This window comes from Hyperolius riggenbachi, chromosome 10 (genome assembly GCF_040937935.1).
Source record: "Hyperolius riggenbachi isolate aHypRig1 chromosome 10, aHypRig1.pri, whole genome shotgun sequence".
NCBI classification, from domain to species: domain Eukaryota; kingdom Metazoa; phylum Chordata; class Amphibia; order Anura; family Hyperoliidae; genus Hyperolius; species Hyperolius riggenbachi.
This window is the reverse complement of record NC_090655.1, coordinates 244,918,399-244,941,892: the sequence shown is the minus strand read 5'-3', so window position 1 is coordinate 244,941,892 and position 23,494 is coordinate 244,918,399. Positions and strand designations below refer to the sequence as shown.

General features: G+C 43.0%; 1 protein-coding gene across 1 annotated transcript in view; it reads right to left on the bottom strand.

Annotated features, from left to right (window-relative positions):
• The window catches only part of LOC137537031 (zinc finger protein 420-like), a 39,164-nt gene extending 15,962 nt beyond the window's left edge, over window positions 1-23,202 (bottom strand). The window contains exons 1-7 of the mRNA XM_068259186.1: window positions 23,151-23,202; window positions 21,022-21,080; window positions 20,818-20,907; window positions 19,230-19,521; window positions 15,705-15,749; window positions 12,046-13,551; window positions 11,978-11,986 (exon numbers count right to left, since the gene is read on the bottom strand). Coding sequence (XP_068115287.1) covers window positions 11,978-11,986; window positions 12,046-13,551; window positions 15,705-15,749; window positions 19,230-19,521; window positions 20,818-20,907 — 1,942 coding nt within the window. The 5' untranslated portion in view covers window positions 21,022-21,080; window positions 23,151-23,202. The remainder of the gene's footprint in view (window positions 1-11,977; window positions 11,987-12,045; window positions 13,552-15,704; window positions 15,750-19,229; window positions 19,522-20,817; window positions 20,908-21,021; window positions 21,081-23,150) is intronic.
• Between the last annotated feature and the right edge of the window lie 292 nt (window positions 23,203-23,494).

Below are 23,494 nucleotides of genomic sequence, written 5' to 3'. Positions count from 1 at the left end.
AGTGACAAAATGACTAGAGGCACCCCTGGATGGAGGATCACGAAAACCGCGACCGTTGATCAAATCTTCGGTCAAGAGGGGGAGTCTGATACGGTTCGTCCCCAGGTATTAAGAAATTTCTTACTTATGATCTGTTAACTGACATCTCTCCCAACACCCTTCAAGATATGTGGTGTTTTGACCGAGCTCAGAGGGCGATTGAGACACGTCCGGAGGGCTCTCAGTTTTTACGGCACATTATAGTGAGATTTCACTATTTTGGAGCTAAGGCGGTAGTGGTAACAGCGGTTTAGAAATACTACTTTATATGCATTTCATGATCATTAAGTACACATTTTTTATGACATTTCTCCTGTCACGCTTGCTAAATGGAGGAAGACACGCCCAGTCACCACTTTGCTGAGGGAGTATAGCATCCAGTACAGATGGGGATATCCATTTAAGCTCATAGCAGTTAAAAATGGCGTTTATCATGCAATCTTCGCTGGATCTACTGAAAGGTCTAGGCCTACACATGCCGGGGACACCACAGTCTAGTTCTTCTACTTCTAAGGAGCAGGGCAATGGCAGGCCCCTACCAATCTTCTCTCCAAACAGTCCCCATATATGACTTTTTGTAGTTTGAAAACTATTTCCGTGCCAACAGGTGTTGTGCTAATGCTGGGTCCTATGCCACTGGGGGGCATAGGATATAACTATTTGAGCCTTTGGCCTGGCACGGCCTGGGCACTGGGCCAGTATGCTACCCCCCTATGGATGCGCAGTGGGGCAAACCGATCAAGGTTTTTATATATCCTTGAAATGTTATATTTTCATTTGCACTCATTCTGTATGGTTTACCTCACAGGAGCCTATAGGCACAAATCCTGGCTGGTACCCTAGACTTTTCCGTCCATGAACCCACAAACCTCCACTAAACTGCATTACAAGTGTGCTGGCTGGCCCAGCTGTCACTTCTCCCCTACTTCCATTGCCCGATATAGGTAGTTACAGGTGTCTCTTAGTTTCAGATAGCCAGAAGTAACCTCAATATTAAAGGAAACCTGAGATGATTTACAGTAAAAGTTTTATACATACCTGGGGCTTCCTCCAGCCCCATGTCCACGGATCGCTCCCACGCCGCCATCCTCAGCCTTTTCTGTTGCTGGTACCGGGTCCGGAAACTTCTGCCAGTCGTGGCCAGTCTGACACAAGAGAAGTGTGCTCTCTACGTATCTCTCTGGCAGCCACCGGGGAGATATATAGAGAGCGCACTTCTGTTGAGCAGAGTGGCTGCGACTGGCAGAAGTTTCTGGACCCGGTACCAGCAACAGAAAAGGCTGAGGATGGCGGCGTGGGAGCGATCCGTGGACATGGGGCTGGAGGAAGCCCCAGGTATGTATAAAACTTTTACTTTAGATCATCGCTGGTACACTTTAAGTAGCTAGAGGTGCCCCAAGTATTAGGTAGCTATAAGAACCTCAGTATGAAGTAGCTAGAGGTGCCCCAAGTATTAGGTAGCTATAAGAACCTCAGTATGAAGTAGCTAGAGGTGCCCCCGATTGAAGGGAGATTTCGACAGTGGAATGTTGGGAGCAGAATGAGTAACCTCTCATTTATACTTGTTTACACTCATTTACACTCTCATCAGGTCTCTGCATAGGGAAAGAGGGAGGCGTTCAGGAAGGGGAGTAAGCTGCCTTTCCATCATACAGTGACTTATGGTAAACCCGGCACTGGCAGGATATATTGGAAAGCATACATCATTTTTTTTCGAGTCCAATATGGGTTCAGTTTCTCATTTTCTACGGTGTGGGAGGCCCTTAAAGCTACTATCATGGGTAATTTTATAGCGATAGCCAGCCGTAAGAAGAGGGAATCACTTAAGAAGGTAAATGAGCTTCTACAGCAGATTACTACTCTTGAGGAGGCCCATAAGTTTTGTCCATCCAAACAGTCACACTATAAGTTAGAACTTCTGCGTAAGTAACTTTCTTATTTGCAATATGCGGCTGCGGAGAGATCCTTGCTTTTTAGTGAGCAACTGTTCTACGAAAAATGGGAATAGGGCGCATACGATTCTTGCTAAAAAATTGTGTGACATCAAGACTCCCAATGCGGTCTTCGCCCTTATGGATGGCAAGGGAGTCATACAACATGACCTACGGCAGATATCGCGTATTGGATTATTTCACCAGTGTTTACAATCTGCAAAATGATATGGGACAAACAACCTCTTCAATTTTTGGATATGAGAGAATACCTACGCTCGTGTAAGCTTTCCGCTCTACCCACTGCTCAACTTACTAAGTTGGATGCTCAAATTGATGCTGATGAGATAAATGAGAATTTTTGAAACAGACACAGCCCCACAAGGCCCCAGGCCCTGATGTATACACTATGGCATACTATGAAAAATTTAGAGATGTGTTGACTCCTAAACTGGTCACCTTATTTAATAGCTTTTTGGGCTCTAACTCGACTCTGCTAAAATCCAATATGATGGTTATTCCAAAACCAGATAGGGATCCATTAGATTCCAAGAACTAAAGACCAATTTATCTGTTAAATACAGATCTAAAGAGATTTACTAAAGTACTAGCGAACTGTCTATCTCCGATCTGCCATTGTTGGGTAATGCAGATGAGGTAGGTTTTGTAGCCGGTCGTTACGTGGGAGACAACATTCAACACTCTTTGTAAAAGATGGAAAAAGGATGTGTGGCACTCCCTTAATGCAACTGATCTTTAGTATGTAGTGAAGAGGTAATAAAAAAACCTTGTTTCTCACCCACTCCTGGTGATCTGGTTGATGCTGGATGTCCCGACGTGTGCTCCGCATGAAGATAACAAGTATAGATGTAAATTCAATTCAGAAAGAAAGAATGCGTGCACCTTCCGTCCTGAAAAACACCTTATTTCCTGGAATGCAGCGTGACCGAGCGTCTGTTTAGATGCGAAACGGCCGTCGCTAGCTTGTACTTGTGCTCGGAACCCACGCCACAACACGCCACCCCTTTACTAGGCACCAATCACGGCGGATAGCCTTGCACTGCGATCTTAAAGAGATGTAAGTTTGGATGTCACTGAAACAATAAATCAAGGTGTTTTGGAGGCCGGAAGGTGCATGCATTCTTTCTTTCTGAATTTAACATTCAATGTTCTATTTATCTGGTAGATCATAATAACCGATATAAAATTCTGTCTATTCTTTTGAGTCTTGATGCGGAAAAGGCCTTTGAAAGGCTTAGTTGGCCTTTTCTCTTTCAGACCCTTGGGGTCATGGGCTTTGGGGGAGTGCTTGTGTCTGCACTTCGGAAATTGTATTCAAATCCCCAAGTAGCACTTAACCCTCCTGGCGGTATGATTCCTTCTGATTTTAGGGTCTAAAACAGTACATTGTTTTTCATGTGCTTTTAGACATTAAAATCATAAAAAAATAATCATACCAGCAGAGTCTGCAGCAGCCCCAGAAATCACTCACCTCGCTGGGCTCCAGCGCTGCAGTTTGCCCTCTGTCCTCCTCGGAGGAGCGGAAGAAGAATGGCGGCCAGCGTCAGGATCGCCCGGGAGGTGAGTTGAAATGCCCGCTGCACACATTGCTCTGCATAGAGCCTCCGGCGGCTACCCCGAGTGCAGGTCAGGGTTACTGCTCTGAGCTGCGGTTTTCCTCCCCAACCGTATAGCTCGGGCTTACCACCAAGGAATTTAAGATCCCTTTCACTGGCCCTCATCAATATTTTAAGATATCGAATGGTACTCGTCAGGGTTGTCCCTTGTCAACGCTGCTTTTTGCCCTCTCAATTGAACTGGTTGCGGGTCGGATAAGGGGCAACCACGATATATGGGGTGTTCAAGTGAGGAATTATACATTTAAATTGTATTTTTTGCATTTGATGTACTTCTATTACTAACCCTCATGTTTCTTTACCTAATATGCATGCAGAGCTCTCCAGGTTTGGTGGATTATCTAATTACAAAATTAGGAAAGCAAAACAGAGGCTCTCCCCTTTCATCTATCTGTGCGTGAGTTGGAGGGCTTGCAAATACGGTTTCCATATACTGTACGTGGCAAGTTGAGACATTGAAACATTTGGCAGTGCTTATCTCTCGATTTTCTTTGAAATTAATACACTATAATGTTCTCCCAGTGGTTTCAAGGATACTTAAGGATCTCACTAAATGGGATAATTATAATATTTCCTGGTTTGACTGCATGGCTGCTTTCAAAATGAACTCCTTACCTAAATTGACTTACACATTCTCCTCAGTACCAGTGGATTCTGCAATCTCTTCTACTCACTCTACAAAGGGCATTGATGTGCTTTACCTGGCATAAAAAAATTACCCCGGATCTCAAAGTCTGTTCTTACCTTGTACAGGCCATTTGAAGGCCTCTCAGTTTCAATTATCTATACCCATTATGTTGCTAGTCAAATCAGGAAGATGGTGGCATGGTATGAGAGTGGTCCACATGCATGTTGGGCGCAGATTGAGTTCTCGGTTATGTACACCTATCATCCTAGCGCCTTATTTTTGGAATCTTGCTTAGTATCATTTGAGGCTGTCAAAATATACAGGATCTTCTAAAAAAATTTGCATATTGTGATAAAGTTCATTATTTTTTGTAATGTACTGATAAACATTAGACTTTCATATATTTTAGATTCAAATACACACAACTGAAGTAGTTCAAGCCTTTTATTGTTTTAATATTGATGATTTTGGCATACAGCTCATGAAAACCCAAATTTCCTATCTCAAAAAATTAGCATATTTCATCCGACCAATAAAAGAAAAGTGTTTTTAAAACAAAAAAAGTCAACCTTCAAATAATTATGTTCAGTTATGCACTCAACACTTGGTCGGGAATCCTTTTGCAGAAATGACTGCTTCAATGCGGCGTGGCATGGAGGCAATCAGCCCGTGGCACTGATCAGGTGTTATGGAGGCCCAGGATGCTTCGATAGTGGCCTTAAGCTCATCCAGAGTGTTGGGTCTTGCGTCTCTCAACTTTCTCTTCACAATATCCCACAGATTCTCTATGGGGTTCAGGTAATGAAAGTTGGCAGGCCAATTGAGCATAGTAATACCATGGTCAGTAAACCATTTACCAGTGGTTTTGGCACTGTGAGCAGGTGCCAGGTCGTGCTGAAAAATGAAATCTTCATCTCCATAAAGCTTTTCAGCGGATGGAAGCATGAACCCACTTTTGAACCAGAAACAGCGGCAGAAGCGCCTGACCTGGGCTACAGAGAAGCAGCACTGGACTGTTGCTCGGTGGTCCAATGTACTTTTTTCAGATGAAAGCAACTTTTACATGCCATTCGGAAATCAAGGTGCCAGAGTCTGGAGGAAGACTGGGGTGAGGGAAATGCCAAAATGCCTGAAGTCCAGTGTCAAGTACCCACAGTGATGGTCTGAGGTGCCATGTCAGCTGCTGGTGTTGGTCCACTATTTTATCAAGGGCAGGGTCAATGCAGCTAGCTATCAGGAGATTTTGGAGCACTTCATGCTTCCATCTGCTGAAAAGCTTTAAGAAGATGAAGATTTCATTTTTCAGCACGACCTGGCACCTGCACACAGTGCCAAAACCACTGGTAAATGGTTTACTGACCATGGTATTACTGTGCTCAATTGGCCTGCCAACTCTCCTGACCTGAACCCCATAGAGAATCTGTGGGATATTGTGAAGAGAAAGTTGAGAGACGCAAGACCCAACACTCTGGATGAGCTTAAGGCCGCTATCGAAGCATCCTGGGCCTCCATAACACCTGAGCAGTGCCACAGGCTCATTGCCTCCATGCCACGCCGCATTGAAGCAGTCATTTCTGCAAAAGGATTCCCAACCAAGTATTGAGTGCATAACTGAACATAATTATTTGAAGGTTGACTTTTTTATTTTAAAAACACTTTTCTTTTATTGGTCGGATGAAATATGCTAATTTTTTGAGATAGGAATTTTGGGTTTTCATGAGCTGTATGCCAAAATCATCAATATTAAAACAATAAAATGCTTGGAACTAATTCAGTTGTGTGTATTTGAATCTAAAATATATGAAAGTCTAATGTTTATCAGTACATTACAGAAAATAATGAACTTTATCACAATATGCTAATTTTTTGAGACGATCCTGTACACCTCCATAAGGTCTAATTTAAAGTTTTGGTCAGCTTTAGGGAGGCGTACTTCAATGTTTTCCTCTGTGTCAAGCTTTATCCCCATATTTGGGAATCCTACCTTTATCCCAGGTCTTAAGCGTAGCCCTACATCGGTGTGGGCTCAGACAAAAAATTGGTTCATTTCGCATTTGTTGGATCCTTTTACTGGCAAACTGTATTCATTTGATGTGCTTAAAGAACAACTGTAGCAAGAGGTATGTGGAGGCTGCCATATTTATTTCCCTTTAAATAATACCAGTTGCCTGGCAGCCCTGCTGGTCTATGTGGCTGCAGTAGTGTTTGAACAACACCAGAAACAAGCATGCAGCTAATCTTGTCAGATCTGACAATAATGTCAGAAACACCTGATCTGCTGCATGCTTGTTCAGGGGCTATGGCTAAAAGTATTAGAGGCAATGGATCAGCAGGGCTGCCAGGCAACTGGTATTGCTTAAAAGGAAATAAATATGGCAGCCTCCATATACCTCTCACTACAGTTGTCCTTCAAAGAATGTATTTCACTTACTAATTTACATTTACAAATTCGCCATTTTGTATGTTCTATTTCACCTTCTATGGAATTTCCATGGAAAACTGACTTTGAGGCAATCTGAGATGCTGGTCCCTTGCAAAAGGTTCTTATCGCCTCATGTTTCTTTCCACTCTCTCATCTCCTCCCAGCATGCCTTATGATTCCTTCCTTTCTCTCATCTCCTCCCAGCATACCTAATTTTTCTTCCCTTTCTCATCTCCTCCCAACATACCTCATATTCCCTCTCTCTCTCATCTCCTCCCAGCATGCCTCATGTTTCTCTCCTCTCTCTCTAATATCTCCCAGCATGCCTTTCTCTAGCAGAATTTTTGACATCTTACTATTTACAAATGTTCTCACTGAATGAAGTTAATTTTGCCCCACTACAGAATTATGCAATTTTTTTCTAGTTTTTTTTCCAACGGACCATCAGTGATTATTGGCAGCGACACACAGTGACCCTTTCCAGACTGAACTGGACTTTGCTTAAAGAACTGGATGTTTCTGGTGTATAACTGTTGAGAAATACATTTACATTTTCAACCTTAATTCTTTTATTTTGCAGATTATGTGTTCTAGAATAACTGTTTTTAAAGTAATACATTGGCATCAGTTTTATTTATACATAGAAAATCTTATCACTAACTCCTCCTTGCACTAGCGGGAAAAGTGAGGAATTCTGCCTCTATAGAAGAAAGCTACCTTAGAGCTGTAAGTATTGTTGTGTGAGGTGAATTGCTGTCAGCAGTCATTCATTGGCAAGTGTGTAAGCCTGGTGCCTTCTTGTCCGAGTGGCAGTGACTGATACAAACATACCAGTCCAAAAAAGTAGAGTCCGGCTCTGCTTCAAAATCACTATAACGCTTTATTCAAAAACAGTACCACACATTGAATGTCACTATTGTGTCATATTAAAACCATAAAATCACACTGCAGGATGTTACTAGCACAGCCGGCTGGGCTCACACATATTACACTTCTCTCACTCCAGGCATCCAGTAACTGACTCTACACTAATATACTACTATGCTGGCTGTAAAGATATGCTAGAGTTCCTCCATAAAAGCCATAGTATTGCCTTCAGAGAACTCCAGTCAAACCATACGGTGATATGGAATGTCACTGTTGCACAAAAATCCTCATGCCAAAACACATCTACTGCTTCCAAGCTGTAATAAAAATACAGGTATTCGCCTCACTGAGGCTCTCACCACTCAGTGGTACAAATGTATGCCGTCAGGAGTCCTGTATATATAGGTGCAGTGTGGACATCCTTCACCCACTTCACAAGTCAGCCTTGAGCAAGTCCTGTGTGGTGCAGCGCTGGTGTGGTCCCCAGAGTGACAGTTTGCCATTCAGAGCCTGTAAGTGTGTGTCACCAGACGGTATTGAGTCAGCCACACAGCCCCTATCGTACGCTACCCATAACCTTGTCCGGCGCCGGACTTCAGAGTGGGCACAGGCAGGGCCTGAGGCTGGCGTGTGCAAAGCCGCAGTGTGAGCCTCCCTCACCACGCGTATCGGCCGCTTCCGGCCTTAATCATGTGATCAGCGGGGGGGGGGGGGGGGGGGCGGCTTCTAAGTGTGTCATTTTATAGCGTATGTGCCGTGAGACCTTAACGTCGCATCTCCATCTTGTGGGACCAACACACCAGCCAGTCACATTCCTGGCCAGCTGTTAGTGTTGTCCGGATCATGAACGATTCGGATCTTTGATCCGAATCTCTTTTGTGAGTCGAATCATCTGAATCATCAAAGTGAGTGATTCGGATCGCAAAAGGGCAAAAGGGGCGCGGCCAGGAGCGACACGCCTCCTCAGCGGGCAGCGGGGTCCTGGAAGCAGAGCAGAGATAGATTGCTCTGTTGAAGGGGAGCCAGGGACAGGTAGATGAGAGAGAGGGGACATGGGTGCCACTGCCAGATATGTGTAGAGCACACATACTGGCTATAACGTGCTGCTCATTACAGGCTGTCTTTCCAATTTGTTCACTGTGCACAACTACAGAACACTTTTGGCTCAGCACAGCTCAGTAACTTTGCAGGCACTGTGATTGCAGGGCAATATGATCCTCCTGCACTCACTCTAAACAGCTGCACTTATCTTCTGGGAATGTTTGGGGAATGCTTTCTTTCACTGTGAGACGTTTGCATTCAGAGTATACAGATGAACATATAGGTGAAATATATGTAAAGCATATGATTGCAGGATGTGGGTAATGTGGGTAATGTGTGCAAACAAACATTTATGCTCTCTGCTCGTCCCTCCTCCCTTCTCTGTCCACTCCCTGCCCTCTGTCCATCTTCTCCCCTTCTCTGTGTGTCCACCACCTCCCCTTCTCCTGTCCTCCTAGTCATTTCACCCCCGAATGCTTCCATAGTAAAATGATCTGAGATTCGGATCAAAGATCCGGATCTTTTCAATGATCCGATTCGAATCATCTGGATCATTGAAAAGATCCGAACTTCGCATCTCTACCAGCTGTATCTGTGTGCAGAAATTACCTGCTGAATCCCCTCCCCTGCCCCTCCCCCAATGGTTCTGCTCAGCCTCACTTGTGCTCTGCATTTTGGAAATGTCTGTGCTGGGCATGGCTGGGGGCGGATCCATCACACAAATCAATGTCAGGTGCAAAAGTAAAACACAGATCTGATTTTGCGCTTTTTCTTTAATACATTTTTTATCATCTTTTTATTTAGAAGCACAACAAAGCAATATAGTACAAATACTAATATAACAAAGCTTACAGTAAGGAGAAGAGAGGACAACAATGAGGGAACACAACCTCAGCAGGAAATAAGGAATAACCTGCACTGTACACTGAGGACATTAGATCTGATGAAGCTCCTCACATACAAGGTGCAGCAAGACCCTCCTGCCTAAAGCCCATCTTGCTAAATAAATATACTTCAATACTGACCCCAGCCCTGTGACAAGCTCCTAATTTCTGCTGCTGTAAGACCCCCACAGGGAGGAAAGTAACAGCAAACTACTAAAACCTGCAGTGGTTTTCCTGCCTCATCTCTGCAGCTCTCTGGTCATTATCCCAGAGCCTTCCCTCTCCTTAGGTAAATATCTGTTTCTTTTTTAGCTTCCTACTTTACTTTATATTTTGACTAGTATATTGGTGTGTTCCCCTCTGCTCCTCTACTAATACTTAGCACCAGAAATTTGGAAAAAAAGCCTGCTGCACTTAAAGGACGCCCAAAGAGAACATAAACTAATGAAATAAACGATTCTATCTATCTTCATTCTCCTAAAAATGACTTTTTAAGATATTCCACAGTTTTATTTTATCTGTAAATCTACTTTTTAAGTTTTAACTGTTTTATTGTTTTTGCTCAATGACACCTTCATTGAAGTATGCCAGAGCTAAAATCTATGAACTATTGACCCTTTTTATCTCTTTCCTGTTTTCAGAAGCCATTTTTAATAGGAAAGTGTTTTATAGTTGAAATTTCTTAACAGGGAGGGTCACACTGTAGACAATTCCTGTCAGGACTGAGTCAGCCACTTATATACCTGGTATTTAACTCTTTCAGGCAGAGAAAGAAAAAAAGGAACACAGCATAGTTATTTGTATGCTATACATTGTACATACCCATGTCTATCTCATCATGTCACATGTCACCTCAGGTATCCTTTAAAGGGAACCTTAACTGAGAGTGATATGGATGTTTCCTGTTAAACAATACCAGTTGCCTGGCAGTCCAGCTGATCTCTGTGGCTGCAATAGTGGCTGAATCACACCCTGAAACAAGCATGCAGCTAATCCAGTGTGACTTCAGTCAGAGCACCTGATCTGCATGCTTGTTCAGAGGTTGTGGCTAAAAGTATTAGAGACACAGGATCAGCAGGAGAGTCAGGCAACTGGTATTATTTTAAAAGGAAAAATCCATATCCTTCTCAGTTTAGGTGCCCTTTAAAGTGTCACGTCAAGCACCGTTTTGGAAATTGCATATCACAGTTTACATACGCTGCCTTCCAACATCCCTAAACTAAAATTGTCAGAATAAAAAAAAATGGGGGGGGGGGGGGGGGGGTCAGATGCCTAAATGCAGTCATTTACTGTGTCGATTGATGTTTGAGTCAGGAAAACAATTCCAGCTGAAGAGGGTGAAGTATTGAGTTTGGCTTATACATGTATAGAGAAGGTTTTACAGGCCTGCTATGAGATATCTTCCTGTGGGGGACTTAATATATTACACATTTTACTATCATGGTCCTTAATATCCTGAGAAGTGTCTCTGTATATCTATCAAGGAGTTTTTTTCATACTATCTACAACCAAATTTCACAAAACATCTCCAGCCATCTTAACATGAATGAGGACGATCTCCTGTGTAGATGCTTTGGTGAATACAAAGCTGTGATGAAGAAGGGAATTTTTCCCACACTCTGAATATGAGAAAGGAAGCTCTCCTGTGTGAGTTTTCATATAAACCTGAAAGCATGAGTGATCAGTAGACTGTTTTCCTATACTCTGAAGATAAATCATGATGGTGTGTTGTGTGTGTTCTCTGGTGTCTCTAAAGGCATGAGTTAGAATGCGATCACAGGTTTAAAATTGGCACACCTTACCGTGTGTAGTCTGGGTGCTCAGTCTCGATGCGAAGGCAACATCAATCCAATGTCAATGATACAAGGTCAACTGGCACACCATGTCAATTCTCCAAGCAGGTTTGTTGTTTGCACAGCATGACAATTGTTTCGGGGCCACGGAGGGTCCCCTTCATCAGATATGTCTGCACTTTATCTGATGAAGGGGACCCTCCGTGGCCCCGAAACAATTGTCATGCTGTGCAAACAATAAAAGTGCTTGGAGAATTGACATGGTGTGCCAGTCGACCTTGTATCATTAAAGGCATGAGTTAGAAGGGAATGTTTTGCCCACATGCTGAACATGAAAAAGCATGCTGACGATCTCCTATGTGTGTTCTTCTCTGAAGGCTTACATGGTTAGTAAATTTTTTCCCACACTCTGCACATGGATATGGATGCTCTCCTATGTATGGCGTCTCTAAAGATATGAATTAGAAAGGACAGTGACTCTCCTGTGCGAGTTCTTTGGTGTCTCTGAACGCTTCAGGATTGAATTTATTTTACTCCACACTCCGAACTTGAATAAGGACATTTATAGTTGTGAGTTATCTGGTGTCTTTGAAGGTGTGAAAAGTGAGGGATTTTTTTCCTACTCTGAACATGGATAAGGATGCTCTCCTGTGTGTTTTGCGGTCCTTTTGAAGTTGCGAGTTAAAAAAGACTTTTCACCACACGCCGAGCATGAAAAAGGATGCTAACACTCACCTGTGTGAACTTTAAGATGACCCTGAAGGGTTGAGTTAAGCATGAATCTTTTTTTTTACATTATGAACATGGAAAGGCAGGCTCTCCTATGTGAGTTCTTTTGTGAGCGTGAAGGCCTGAGGAATGAGTAAACTTTTTCCCACACTCTGAACATGAATAAGGACGTTCTCCTGTGTGTGTTCTCTGGTGACTCCGAAGCTCTGAATTAGAAGGGAATGTTTTCCCACACTCTGAACATGGAAAAGGACACTCTCCCGTGTGTTTCCTCTGGTGTGTCTGAAGGTGTCCGGATTGAGTAAACTTTTTCCCACACTCTGAACATGAATAAGGACGTTCTCCTTTGTGTATTATCTGGTGCTTCAGAAGGCTTGAACTATCAATAAACTTTTTCCCACACTCTGAACATAAATAAGGACACTCTCCTGTGTGTATTCTCTGGTGTCTCTGAAGGCCTGAGGATTGAATGAACGTTTTCCCGCACTCTGTGCATGAATAAGGACGCTCTCCTGTGTGTATTCTCTGGTGACTCCGAAGGCTTGAGTGAAAAGTAAACTTTTTCTCACACTCTGAACATGAATAAGAACGCTCTCCTGTGTGTGTTTTCTGGTGACCTCGAAGCGCTGAATTAGAAGGGAATTTTTTCCCACATTCTGAGCACGAAAAAGGATGCTCATGCTTTCCTTTGTGAGTGTTCTTGTGAGCATAAAGGCCTGAGCGGCGAGTAAACTTTTTCCCACACTCTGAACATGAATAAGGACGCTCTCCTGTGTGTGTTCTTTGGTGACTCTGAAGGTATGAGTGAAGAATAAACTTTTTTCCACACTCTGAACATGAATACGGACGCTCTCCTGTGTGTGCTCTCTGGTGACTCTGAAGGCTTGAGTGATGAGTAAACTTTTTCCCACACTCTGAACATGAATAAGGTTGTTCTCCTGTGTGTGTTCTCTGGTGTGTCCGAAGGTTTGCAGGTAGAGTAAATGTTTTCCCACACTCTGAACATGAATAAGGCCGCTCTTTTGTGTGTGTTTTCTGGTGATTCTGAAGGTGTGTTGTATAAGTAAACTTTTTCCCACACTCTAAACATGGGTACGGACGCTCTCCCCTGTGTGTTCTCTGGTGTGCCTGAAGCTGTCCGGATTGAATAAACTTTTTCCCACACTCTGAACATGAATAAGGACGCTCTCCTGTATGTATTCTCTGGTGACTCCGAAGGATTGCGGATTGAGTAAATGTTTTCCCACAATCTGAACATGAATAAGGACGCTCTCCTGTATGTGCTCTCTGGTGAATCTGAAGGAGTGAATTATAAGGGAAAGTTTTCCCACACTCTGAACATGAAAAGGGCTGCAGAACTTTGTGACTTTTTTGGTGCTTAATAAGGTCCTGATAAGATGTAAAAGATTGATTACAAATCAGACATGAAAGTTTCTTGTTGCCTTCACCTGTTACAGTATCTGCTGTACTGGAAGATTCCTGAGAATTACCCCAATCATTGGCTCTGCCAGCAGTGTGCACACCTGGAGGGATATTTGGGGTAACAGGATGTGATCCTTCAGAAGCTTCTTTGGCACCACCTGATGGGAGAGAGTGAAAATACATGTTGTGAGATAAAGCTTGTCAGCATACATGAGTTCATAAAGAGGCCCTGACAGTGGCGAAGCCATTTTGTTATGCGGGAAAGTTAGGCAAAATAGATTTTTGTGATTATTCAGGTGGGAGTGAGTATATTAGGTCTCCCACAATGCATCACTGCTGAATATGCAAATTGTCCCTTTGGTGTCCCTGAAAACCAAACACACCTACAGAACCGCTGGAATGCAACTTATCACACTTTAATGATCTACAGACTATCTTGTTTTTTCACCACAAATTAGGCTTTTTGTGGTTGATTTTTTTTTGTAATTATTTTATTCTCCATGCATTTTAAGGGGGAAAAAGGAGAAAAAAAAATGAACAAAAATGCAGTACTTCTCAAGTTCCATCTACTATAGTTTTGAAATAAATAATGCTATCATAGATAAAACCCACACATTTTATTTGCTTATTTGTCCTGGTTAACCAGACATTTAGCCACTTCCCTTATAAGGGTTTTTCCCCTTAAAAACCAAAGCAATTTTTACATTTCATGCTCCTGCCATTAATTTGTCAATAACTTTTCCGCTACTTATCACAGCTAAATACATTGGGGTTTTTTGTCACAAATTAGGCCTTTGTTGAGTGGTACTAATTTTCTAATAATTATTTTACTTTATATGCATTTTAAAGGGAAGAATGAGAAAAAAGTTGGAAAAAATGAATAATTTCTTACTTTACAGCTTTTATAGTTTAGAAATAAAATGTGCTACGGTAGATAAAACCCAATTTGTTTGCACCTTTGACCCGGTTATTACAATGTTTAAATTATGTCCCTAGTATAATGTAAGGGGACAGTTTTTTCATTGGAAATACAGGTGTTTTTCCGTTTTGTGCTCCTTTATACTATATAAATAATTACGAGCCCTTATTTGCAAAAATAACAGTAATATACCCTCATGACATAAATATTAAAAAAAAAAAAAGCTGAGTCCCTAAGGTAACTATTTATGTATTTTATTAAATGCTGTCATTTTTTTTTTACAAGTGTTTTATGTTGATAGTAATGGTGAGGGGGCATAAAGGTTTGAGTATTAATGGAGATGTTATTTATTTTTGTAATTTATACGTAGTTTGCTTGAAATTTTCTTTTTTGCCCACTAGATGTTCCCACACATGCCTGTGTACTGAATATTAAACAGGAAGTAATGTGCTCCTGTGTGTTTACTTTTACTTTGATCATCAGCATCTCACTGGTGCCAGTGATTCTGTGTTTTGGGGGGTAAGCGTTAAGCAGCGGGTAAGCGATTAAAATATATTCATAGTGCAATGTATAGGGGTAGTAATGTATTTAGAAATTATAGTGTTTTTTCGGTTTTCTCAGTTTAGTCTAGCAATAGGTAAAGTACAGAGCAGGGGATAGGGACATATATGGAAATGTGTACGGACAGAGGGAATAAAGAAAAGAAAGGCAAAAAGTGAAAGTGAGGTTAACTAACTATGGGTATAGAAAGGGTAAATAGGAATATGATAGGGCACAAGTTTCATTTAGGGCCCTTTTACATTTAACGTGTTGGACTGAGTTGCATCGCATCACATTTTGGCATCTGCAAAAAAGCATGCTGCAACCCAACTCAACACAATGCATTACGTGCAAAAGGGCCCCTAATTTAATTTAATTCTGTCAGATCAGAAAGCAGCTCTGATGTAACAGAGATGCTTAGAGATAAACGTTGCATCTGTTTGCAAACTTTTTTTTGAAGCTGTCCCCTCACACCAATCCTTCCTGCTTTGGGGGCTGCCGGGAACAGACTTTATAGTCACGTCCCTGTGACTGTAGCAACCACGGCAGCGACTATTAAGTCCACGCAGCTAAAGTAGATAAAGGAACACTATCAATAAAAATGACTTTTATATTAGGGTACACATTCCCACTAGTGCTAGGGGCCCTTTATTCACCCAGTTCTCTCTCCCCGCTTTAAAATCATCCTTTATTCCTCACTCAGCTCAGAAATATACTTCACTGTGTCAAAGCATGCAGGAGAGTCTGAGGAGGAGGCTGACCTGAGGAGTTAACAGGTAGCTAGATGTGCTGTATTATTATAACTAGCAGCCAGGGAGATATGTATACACTACTTACTTACTACTTACTTACACTCCTGGCTGGATCTACTTCCTAGGCTGTTGTGTGCTGTCCATGCTGGGAGGGAGAGACATAATGATCAACACCCTGATAATGTCTTTGTAAACAGTCAGAGAAGTGCAGACAATAAACATACATTGGTGGAATTTTGACCCCTTACCACCATCTGAATAAGATTCGTTCAGCAAGGTGATTAATAAACTATACACTGAGGAGTTGATATCAACCCCCCCTGCAGGAACATGGTCTAGTCGTGCAGAGTCCAATACTTTTTGTATCTAAAACTGAGGGATGATTTTACAGCAGAGAGGCAGAGCTGTGTGAAGAAAGAAATTGCTCCTAGTACTTGTGGTAATGTGTGCCCTAACATACAGCATTAAAAAACAGTTGTTTTAATCGACAGTGTTCGTTTGAGATGTCAGACGTATACAGTGCATCTGGAAACTATTCACAGCGCATTGCTTTTTCCGCATTTTATTATGTTACAGTCTTCCTCAGAATTCTACAGACAACACCCCACAATGACAACATGAAAAAAGTCTGCTTTAGGTTTTGGCAAATTTATTAAAAATAAAAAAAATGAGAAAGTTTATGAACATAAGTATTCAGAGCCTTTGCCATGACGCTCAAAATTTAGTTCAGCCTGTTTCCTCTGAGCCTCCTTGAGATGTTTCTGCAGCTTAATTGGAGTCCACCTGCGGTTAATCAGCAATATTCAGTTGATTGGACATGATTTGGAAAGGCATACATCAGTGTATATATATAAGGTCCCACAGTTGACAGTTCATGTCAGAGCACAAACCAAACGAAGTCAAAGAAATTGTCTGCAAACCTCCAAGACAGGATTGTCTCAAGGTACAAATCTGGGGAAGGTTAAAGAAATATATCTGCTGCTTTGAAGGTCCCAATGAGCACAGTGGCCTCCATCATTCGTAAGTGGAAGAAGTTTGAAACCACCAGGTCTCTTCCTAGAGCTGGCCGGCCATCTAAACTGAGTGATCGGGGAGAAGGGCCTTAGTAAATAATGTGCCCAAGAACCCGATGGTCACTGTCAGAGCTCCATAGGTTCTCTATGGAGAGAGGAGAACCATCCAGAAGGACAACCATCTCTACAGCAATCCACCAATCAGGCTTGTATGGTAGAGTGGCCAGATTGAAGTCACTCCTTCGTAAAAGGCACATGGCAGCCTGCCTGGAGTTTGCCAACAGGCATCTAAAGGACTCTCAGACCATGAGGAACAAAATTCTATGGAATGATGAGACAAAGATTGAACATGATGAACTGAGTTTTTTTTTTTTTTTTTTTGCTAACCTGGAGATGAAGAATATTGCTGATTAAATTGTGCTGTTGTGTAAGTTACACAGTACATATGTAACTTATTAGCTTAATTCCGGTAAACCTAACAGTAGTTTAGATCTTAGATGCCAAGAGTCTCTGTAGATCATTAAAGGAGAACTGTAGTGAGAGGTATATGGAGGCTGCCATATTTATTTCCTTTTAAGCAATACCAGTTGCCTGGCTGTCCTGCTGATCCTCCACCTCTAATACTTTCAGCCATAGACCCTGAACAAGCATGCAGCATATCAGGTTTTTCTGACAATTTTGACAGATAAGACAAGATTAGCTGCATGCTTGTTCTGGTGTGATTCAGACACTTCTTCAGCCAAATAGATCAGCAGGGCAGCCAGGCAACTGGTATTGCTTAAAAGGAAATAAATATGGCAGCCTTCATATACCTCTCACTACAGTTCTCCTTTAAATCCTGTGAGTAGGCATTAGGTTTGATTTATTTTGATTCATCCCTTTGGGCTGGAACCCACAAGAGCGGTTTTGAGAGCATTTCTGGAGCGATTCAAAATGCTAGCGTTTTGCCAAAACGCTCAGCTAATGTTAATGGATGGGGCAACTTCCACTGCAGCGTTTGTGATTCCTCAAATCGCAAACGCAGGACATGCAGCATTTTAGGAGCGTTGGCGCCTCAATGTAAAGTATATAAATGCTGGCTTAATCACTCATTAAAACCTGCATGGAGCGATTTTCCTAGCGTTTTAACCTTACCACACACTGTAACAAAATTAAAATTAATTGAAAGGACCAATCAGACTTTAAAATGCTAATTGCTAATCGCTACACAATCGCTGGCAAATTGATACACTTTGTAAAATCACTTCCTAAAACGCTCATGAAACCGCTGACAAACTGCTCATACAAAATGCTAGTGCTTGCGATTAGCGATAGCGTTTTGCAGTGGGTTCCAGGCCTTTGGGATATAAGGAGGGATTTGTAAGGTAAAGCCTTTCAGCATACACAAGTTCATAAAGAGGTCCTGACAGCAGCAAAGCAATTTTGTTATGCTAAAAAGTTAGATGACTCATATTTTCAGGAGCTCAGCTAGAACATGGTTTAGAACAGGCATGGGCAAACTCGGCCCTCCAGCTGTTACGGAACTACAAGTCCCACCATGCATTTGTCTTTATGAGTAACAACTGTGGCTGTCAGACTCTTGCAATGCATTGTGGAACTTGTAGTTCCTTAACAGCTGGAGGGCCAAGTTTGCCCATGCCTGGTTTAGAATCTGTTTTTTTTTCCTAGCTTGGTGCTAAGTTGGAATTTAAACAAGGTCACGATTTTAACTGATAGTCCAGTATTGGCAAGATGCTGCGGGACAGTGTGTGAACATATGGCCAAGGTGACAGGAGCATATCTCACCACTCCTTCCAGGATACACAGTCTTAATCCTCCAGAGATGTGGAGTGTCAATGCTGGGATTATGCTGGCTGATCATGTGGTGTGCAGTCGGACTCACAAGCTAGTGCTGTGTCACAAGGAATTTATAGCCTTGCAGAGCGCTCTCTCATGTGAAGATCTGCTGAGTCTACCATTGCCAGTCACTCTATATATCTTGAACCCAAACGGAAGCTCTGCATATACACCAAAAGCAAAGCTGTTAAGTGGGAGCAGCTGACCAAAATGAATTAAATTAGTACATGGCAAGGAAATGAACAGCGCTACTTAAAAACAGACAAGTGCCTACCTGCAAAAGAGTGCAAGCCCCACTTGTGGGATAAAATACACACCGAGCATACACATGACCTGTCTACCACTGGAGGGGCTCAGCGCACCTCTGATTCGAGGCCATTCGGAGGCGGCCTGGTGATGCGCTGATCCACCTTTTGCGCAATTTTCAATTTTCAAATTTACTTGATAAGCCGCACCCAGGCTATGCATATACATAGGTTAGGATTTAGTTAGTGTTAGGTCCCCTCCCATGGAGGATTGACTTCTTCGCAGTGGGAGGGACGAGTACTTAATAGGTTGCATGCAAGCTGTTACGGAAACCAACATCCTCCAGTGGTAGACAGGTCATGTGCATGCTAGGTGTGTATTTTATCTCACAAGTGGGGCTTGCACTCTTTTGCAGGTAGGCACTTGTCTGTTTTTAAGTAGCGCTGTTCATTTCCTTGCCATGTACTCTATATATCTTACACGCATAATGAAAATGTAAAACATATAAGCATATAGCATTTATTCCTTACCTGTGCAGATATCTACTGACGATATATCTGCTTTGATATTAGTCATCATGTCACTCTTCTCCATAGACTGCTGTTCACTCCTCACATACGTCTGCTCTTCTCCTTCTTTAATTGTCCTCATCATGTCACCCTTCTCCACAGGGTGCTGATCACTCTTCACAAACATCTCTTCATCTTCCTCTTTAATTGTCCCCATCATGTCACCCTCCCCCATACATTGCTGTTCACTCCTCACAGACATCTCTTCTTCTTCCTCTTTAACCACAAGTTTTACATCAATCTGTTCTTCACACTAAAGCCACAAAACACAGAGAATGACATATTTAAATGAGTGATCCAAGGAGTTAAAAAAAAAAAAAGAAATCTATTTACCTCGGGCTTCCTCCAGCCCCCGGCAATCGAACTGTGCCCTCGCCGCAGCTCCGTTGGCTCCCGGTCCCCTCCGGTGAAGAGGCTGACCTTGTCAGGTCGACATCTTCCTCCATCTTGCTGCGTTCCACTGAGTCGCACGGACGTCACCCAGGCTGTTCTGTGCAGGTGCAGAAGTACTGCACCTGCGCAGTACAGTCCAGATGACGTCAGCGCGACGCCAGCTGTGATCGGAGCTGCGGCGAGGGCATGGAATGGCTGGCAGGGGCTGGAGAAAGCCCCAGGTAAGTGGATTTTTTAAAATTTTAAAACACCTTGGATGTGTCCTTTAAAGCACACCTGAAGTGATATAAAAGATATACGATAGATAGTTACATCAGTAGTGGGAAGCCTGTGGACAGTTCAGAGGCTTCTCCGATCCATGTCCAGCCCTCTGCTCCAGCGCAGGGTAGCTCTGAGCATATTTAAGAGAGTATTTAAATGTTTTACTTGTGACCACACCCCATGCATGTATGAGTGTGGCTGCACTCTGCATGCTTGAATATGATCTGCACATGCCCAGTAGAGCAGAGCCAGTCCAACAGATTTTTCCTCTAGGCATGCTACACTAGTATCTAGTTTCATGCTACACTGCATGTGTGGACCTCACTCACACATGTACAGTATGGCCGCTCTCTTGCTTGGACAGCAGCACACCCATAGAGAAGAAGAGGGGCCCAGGCAGCAGCGATGGGCTCAGGAAGGATCGGGGAAGCCTCTGGACCATCCTGAGGCTTCCCACTACTTAGGTAAGTATCTAACTATTAATTTGATTTTACTCACAGGTTTACTTTAACACAAAAAAACACTAATTAATTTATATTCTGATACAATCTCTTCAATTGCAACTGAAGTGAGAAGACTATAGAGGCTGCTATGTTTATTTCCTTTTAAACAATACCAGTTGCCTGGTAGCCCTGCTGGTCTGTTTAGCTGCAGAAGTGTCTGAATAACACCAGAAACAAGCATTGCAGCTAATCTTTTAGATCTGACAATAATGTCAGAAACACATGATCTGCTGCATGCTTGCTCAGGGTCTATAGCTGAAAGTATTAGAGGCAGAGGGTCAGCAGGGCTGCCAGGCAACTGGTATTGCTTAAAAAGAAATAAACATGACAGCCTCCATATACCTCTCACTTCAGTTGTCCTTTAAGCATATTACACCCTCAGTTCCACCTACCTGATAATGGTGGGGGATGGAGGGATAATCCTGTGGACAATCCTGGGAATAAAGAGGATCTCTTTGGTGGGGTTCTGTTACTGGATCCATCTGTAGGAAACACACACTGACTGAATACATTGTCTCTATAGGTTTATTAAATGATGATGGATCTAGGTGGATTCTCCGTACTGCTCTCTCCTCTACAAGAAAGTCTTCTCTTACCTGGTGATGTAAGAGGTGGCTGATTCTCCATCATTATGTCCTTCTATATACTGCCACTTCTGCATGGAGAAATAGACAGTGACATACTGACACCTTATAGGAACCTGACCCACACAATGATAGTTACCAGACTCATCCTTCACACACATATATATATATATATATACAGTATAAGTGCACACACACCAGGGTTATAACTGCAAATCATAGACTCCCCCTGACATCCACACTGCCTTCCCCCATGGTGAGAATTGCTCCCAGGCAAGCAATTTTCTTAGAAAAATCTGCTTCATGGACTGGGGTAAAGATGAGTAACCATAAAAGGGGCAGTAAAGGTGAACTAAATTGGGGGGGGCAATGATGATGGAAGACATGTGGGGACCATGATGGAATACACAGGGGGGGGGGGATTGATGATGGAAGCCACATTGTGAGAGTGTGGGGGAATAATGATAGAAGCCCCCATTTCTGGGTGCAGATTGGCTCCTGGGGATGAAATCATATTAGGGTGAGTATATAAGAAGATACAGGAGACATTCCCCTGGGTCAGGCAGTGATGATGGGGGACACATGGGGGGGAGGGGATAATGATAGAAGCCCCCATTGCTGGGTGCAGATTGGCTCCTGGGAAGGAAATCACATTAGGGTGTGTATATAAGAAGATACAGGAGACATTCCCCTGGGTCAGGCAGTGATGATGGAGGACACATGGGGGGAGTGTGGGGGGATAATGATAGAAGCCCCCATTGCTGTGTGCAGATTGGCTCCTGGGATAGATATATAAGAAGATACAGGAGACATTTCCCTGGGTCAGGCAGTGTGGACAAACAGTAGTGTTGTCCGGATCATGAACGATTCGGATCTTTTTGTGAGTCGAATCATCCGGATCATCAGAAGGAGTGATTTGGTTCACAGTGAGCAACTGCAGCTTCTGCTGAGCTGCGAAGAGTTAGGGACCTCGGGAGTGAGAGAAGCAACTCCTCTCAGCTCACTGAGGGTGAGGGATCAGGTTGCAGCACCATAAGTAGTAGAGGCAGCTCTTTGGTTACAAAGTTAATAACTCCTGGACTCACAAGCCTACTATCACTGCTGGCCAGGCCATGTGTCCTCACACAGCCACTATCATTCATATATATATATATATATATATATATATATATATATATATATATATATATATATATATATATATATATATATATGCTGGGAGTTGTAGTCCCCTCACCTTCACCCTATTGCCCTGTCTCTCCACGCTCTTCGTACTGAAGTCCACCCCGATGGTGTTGCCCTGTCTCTCCACAAACACGCCGCTCTTGAACCTCTGCACGACGCACGTCTTCCCGACCCCGGCGTCCCCGACCAGAACCAGCTTAAACAGGAAGTCATACACATCGTCCGACTCCAGCGGGGGCTGCATGCCGGGGGCTCAGGAGCGCACCACGTGACGTGTGCCGACACTGCAGAACTACAGCGGCAGCTTTACAGAATACCCAGCATGCTCAGGGAGAATCAGATGTGCAGGCCATAAAATATTAACTCTTGACTGTTAACTTAAAGGGAAGGTTCGCGCAGACTATAAAAAACAAACTGCACTTACCTGGGGCTTCTTTCAGCTCCTGGTAGTCGATCGGTGCCCTCGCCGCAGCTTCTCTCCCTCTCGGTGTCCAGCGATGAAGAAGCCGGAAACTGACCTGGCGAAGTCCGCTTCTTCATTACTGGACGCCGCGAGGGAGAGGAGCTGCGGCGAGGGCACCGATCGACTACCAGGAGCTGAAAGAAGCCCCATGTAAGTGCAGTTTGTTTTTTATAGTCTGCACGGATCTTCCCTTTAACTCTGGAGGGGATAGGGCCCCTTGCTTGCTAAACCTCTCTCTTTAGGTGGGGAAAGGTTATCTTATTATCCTGCAGGAGTCTACATATCATGTCTTAAAACAGATCTAAAAGTAAAATATATCAGTGAAGTTGACACATAGCTTGCTATACTAGCAGCCAGGCTTGAACAGAATGTACAGTGCAGGGAAAGTCCTATCCTGCTAGTCATTTCACCCCCAGTTCTGCTTCGCTAGTAAAATGATTCAAAGATCCGGATCGATTACTGGCTGTAAATAAAAATTAAATTATAGTATTACCTCCTCCGCTGCCAGTCCTAGCAATAACTGCTACCTATTTCCGGCCCTGCCCCCACAGCTTCCGGTATGGGCGTTCCATCCTGGTGAAATGCAGTGTTCCTGTACACTTGAGAAAAGGTTTCGATCTTGTGGACAATATGGACACTGCGACCTCAAATATGATTCTTCTTACGGGTAACTCCATCTTGTGGTCAGTATAGGAACTGCTGACTTATTTCACTTTATTGTGTGTATTATTATTACTGTATAGGGCCATATTACTCCATGCTTTGCACTGATATTATTTAGCATTTATATAGCACCAATATTTTCCACAGCGCATTGTAGAGTATATATAGTAATGT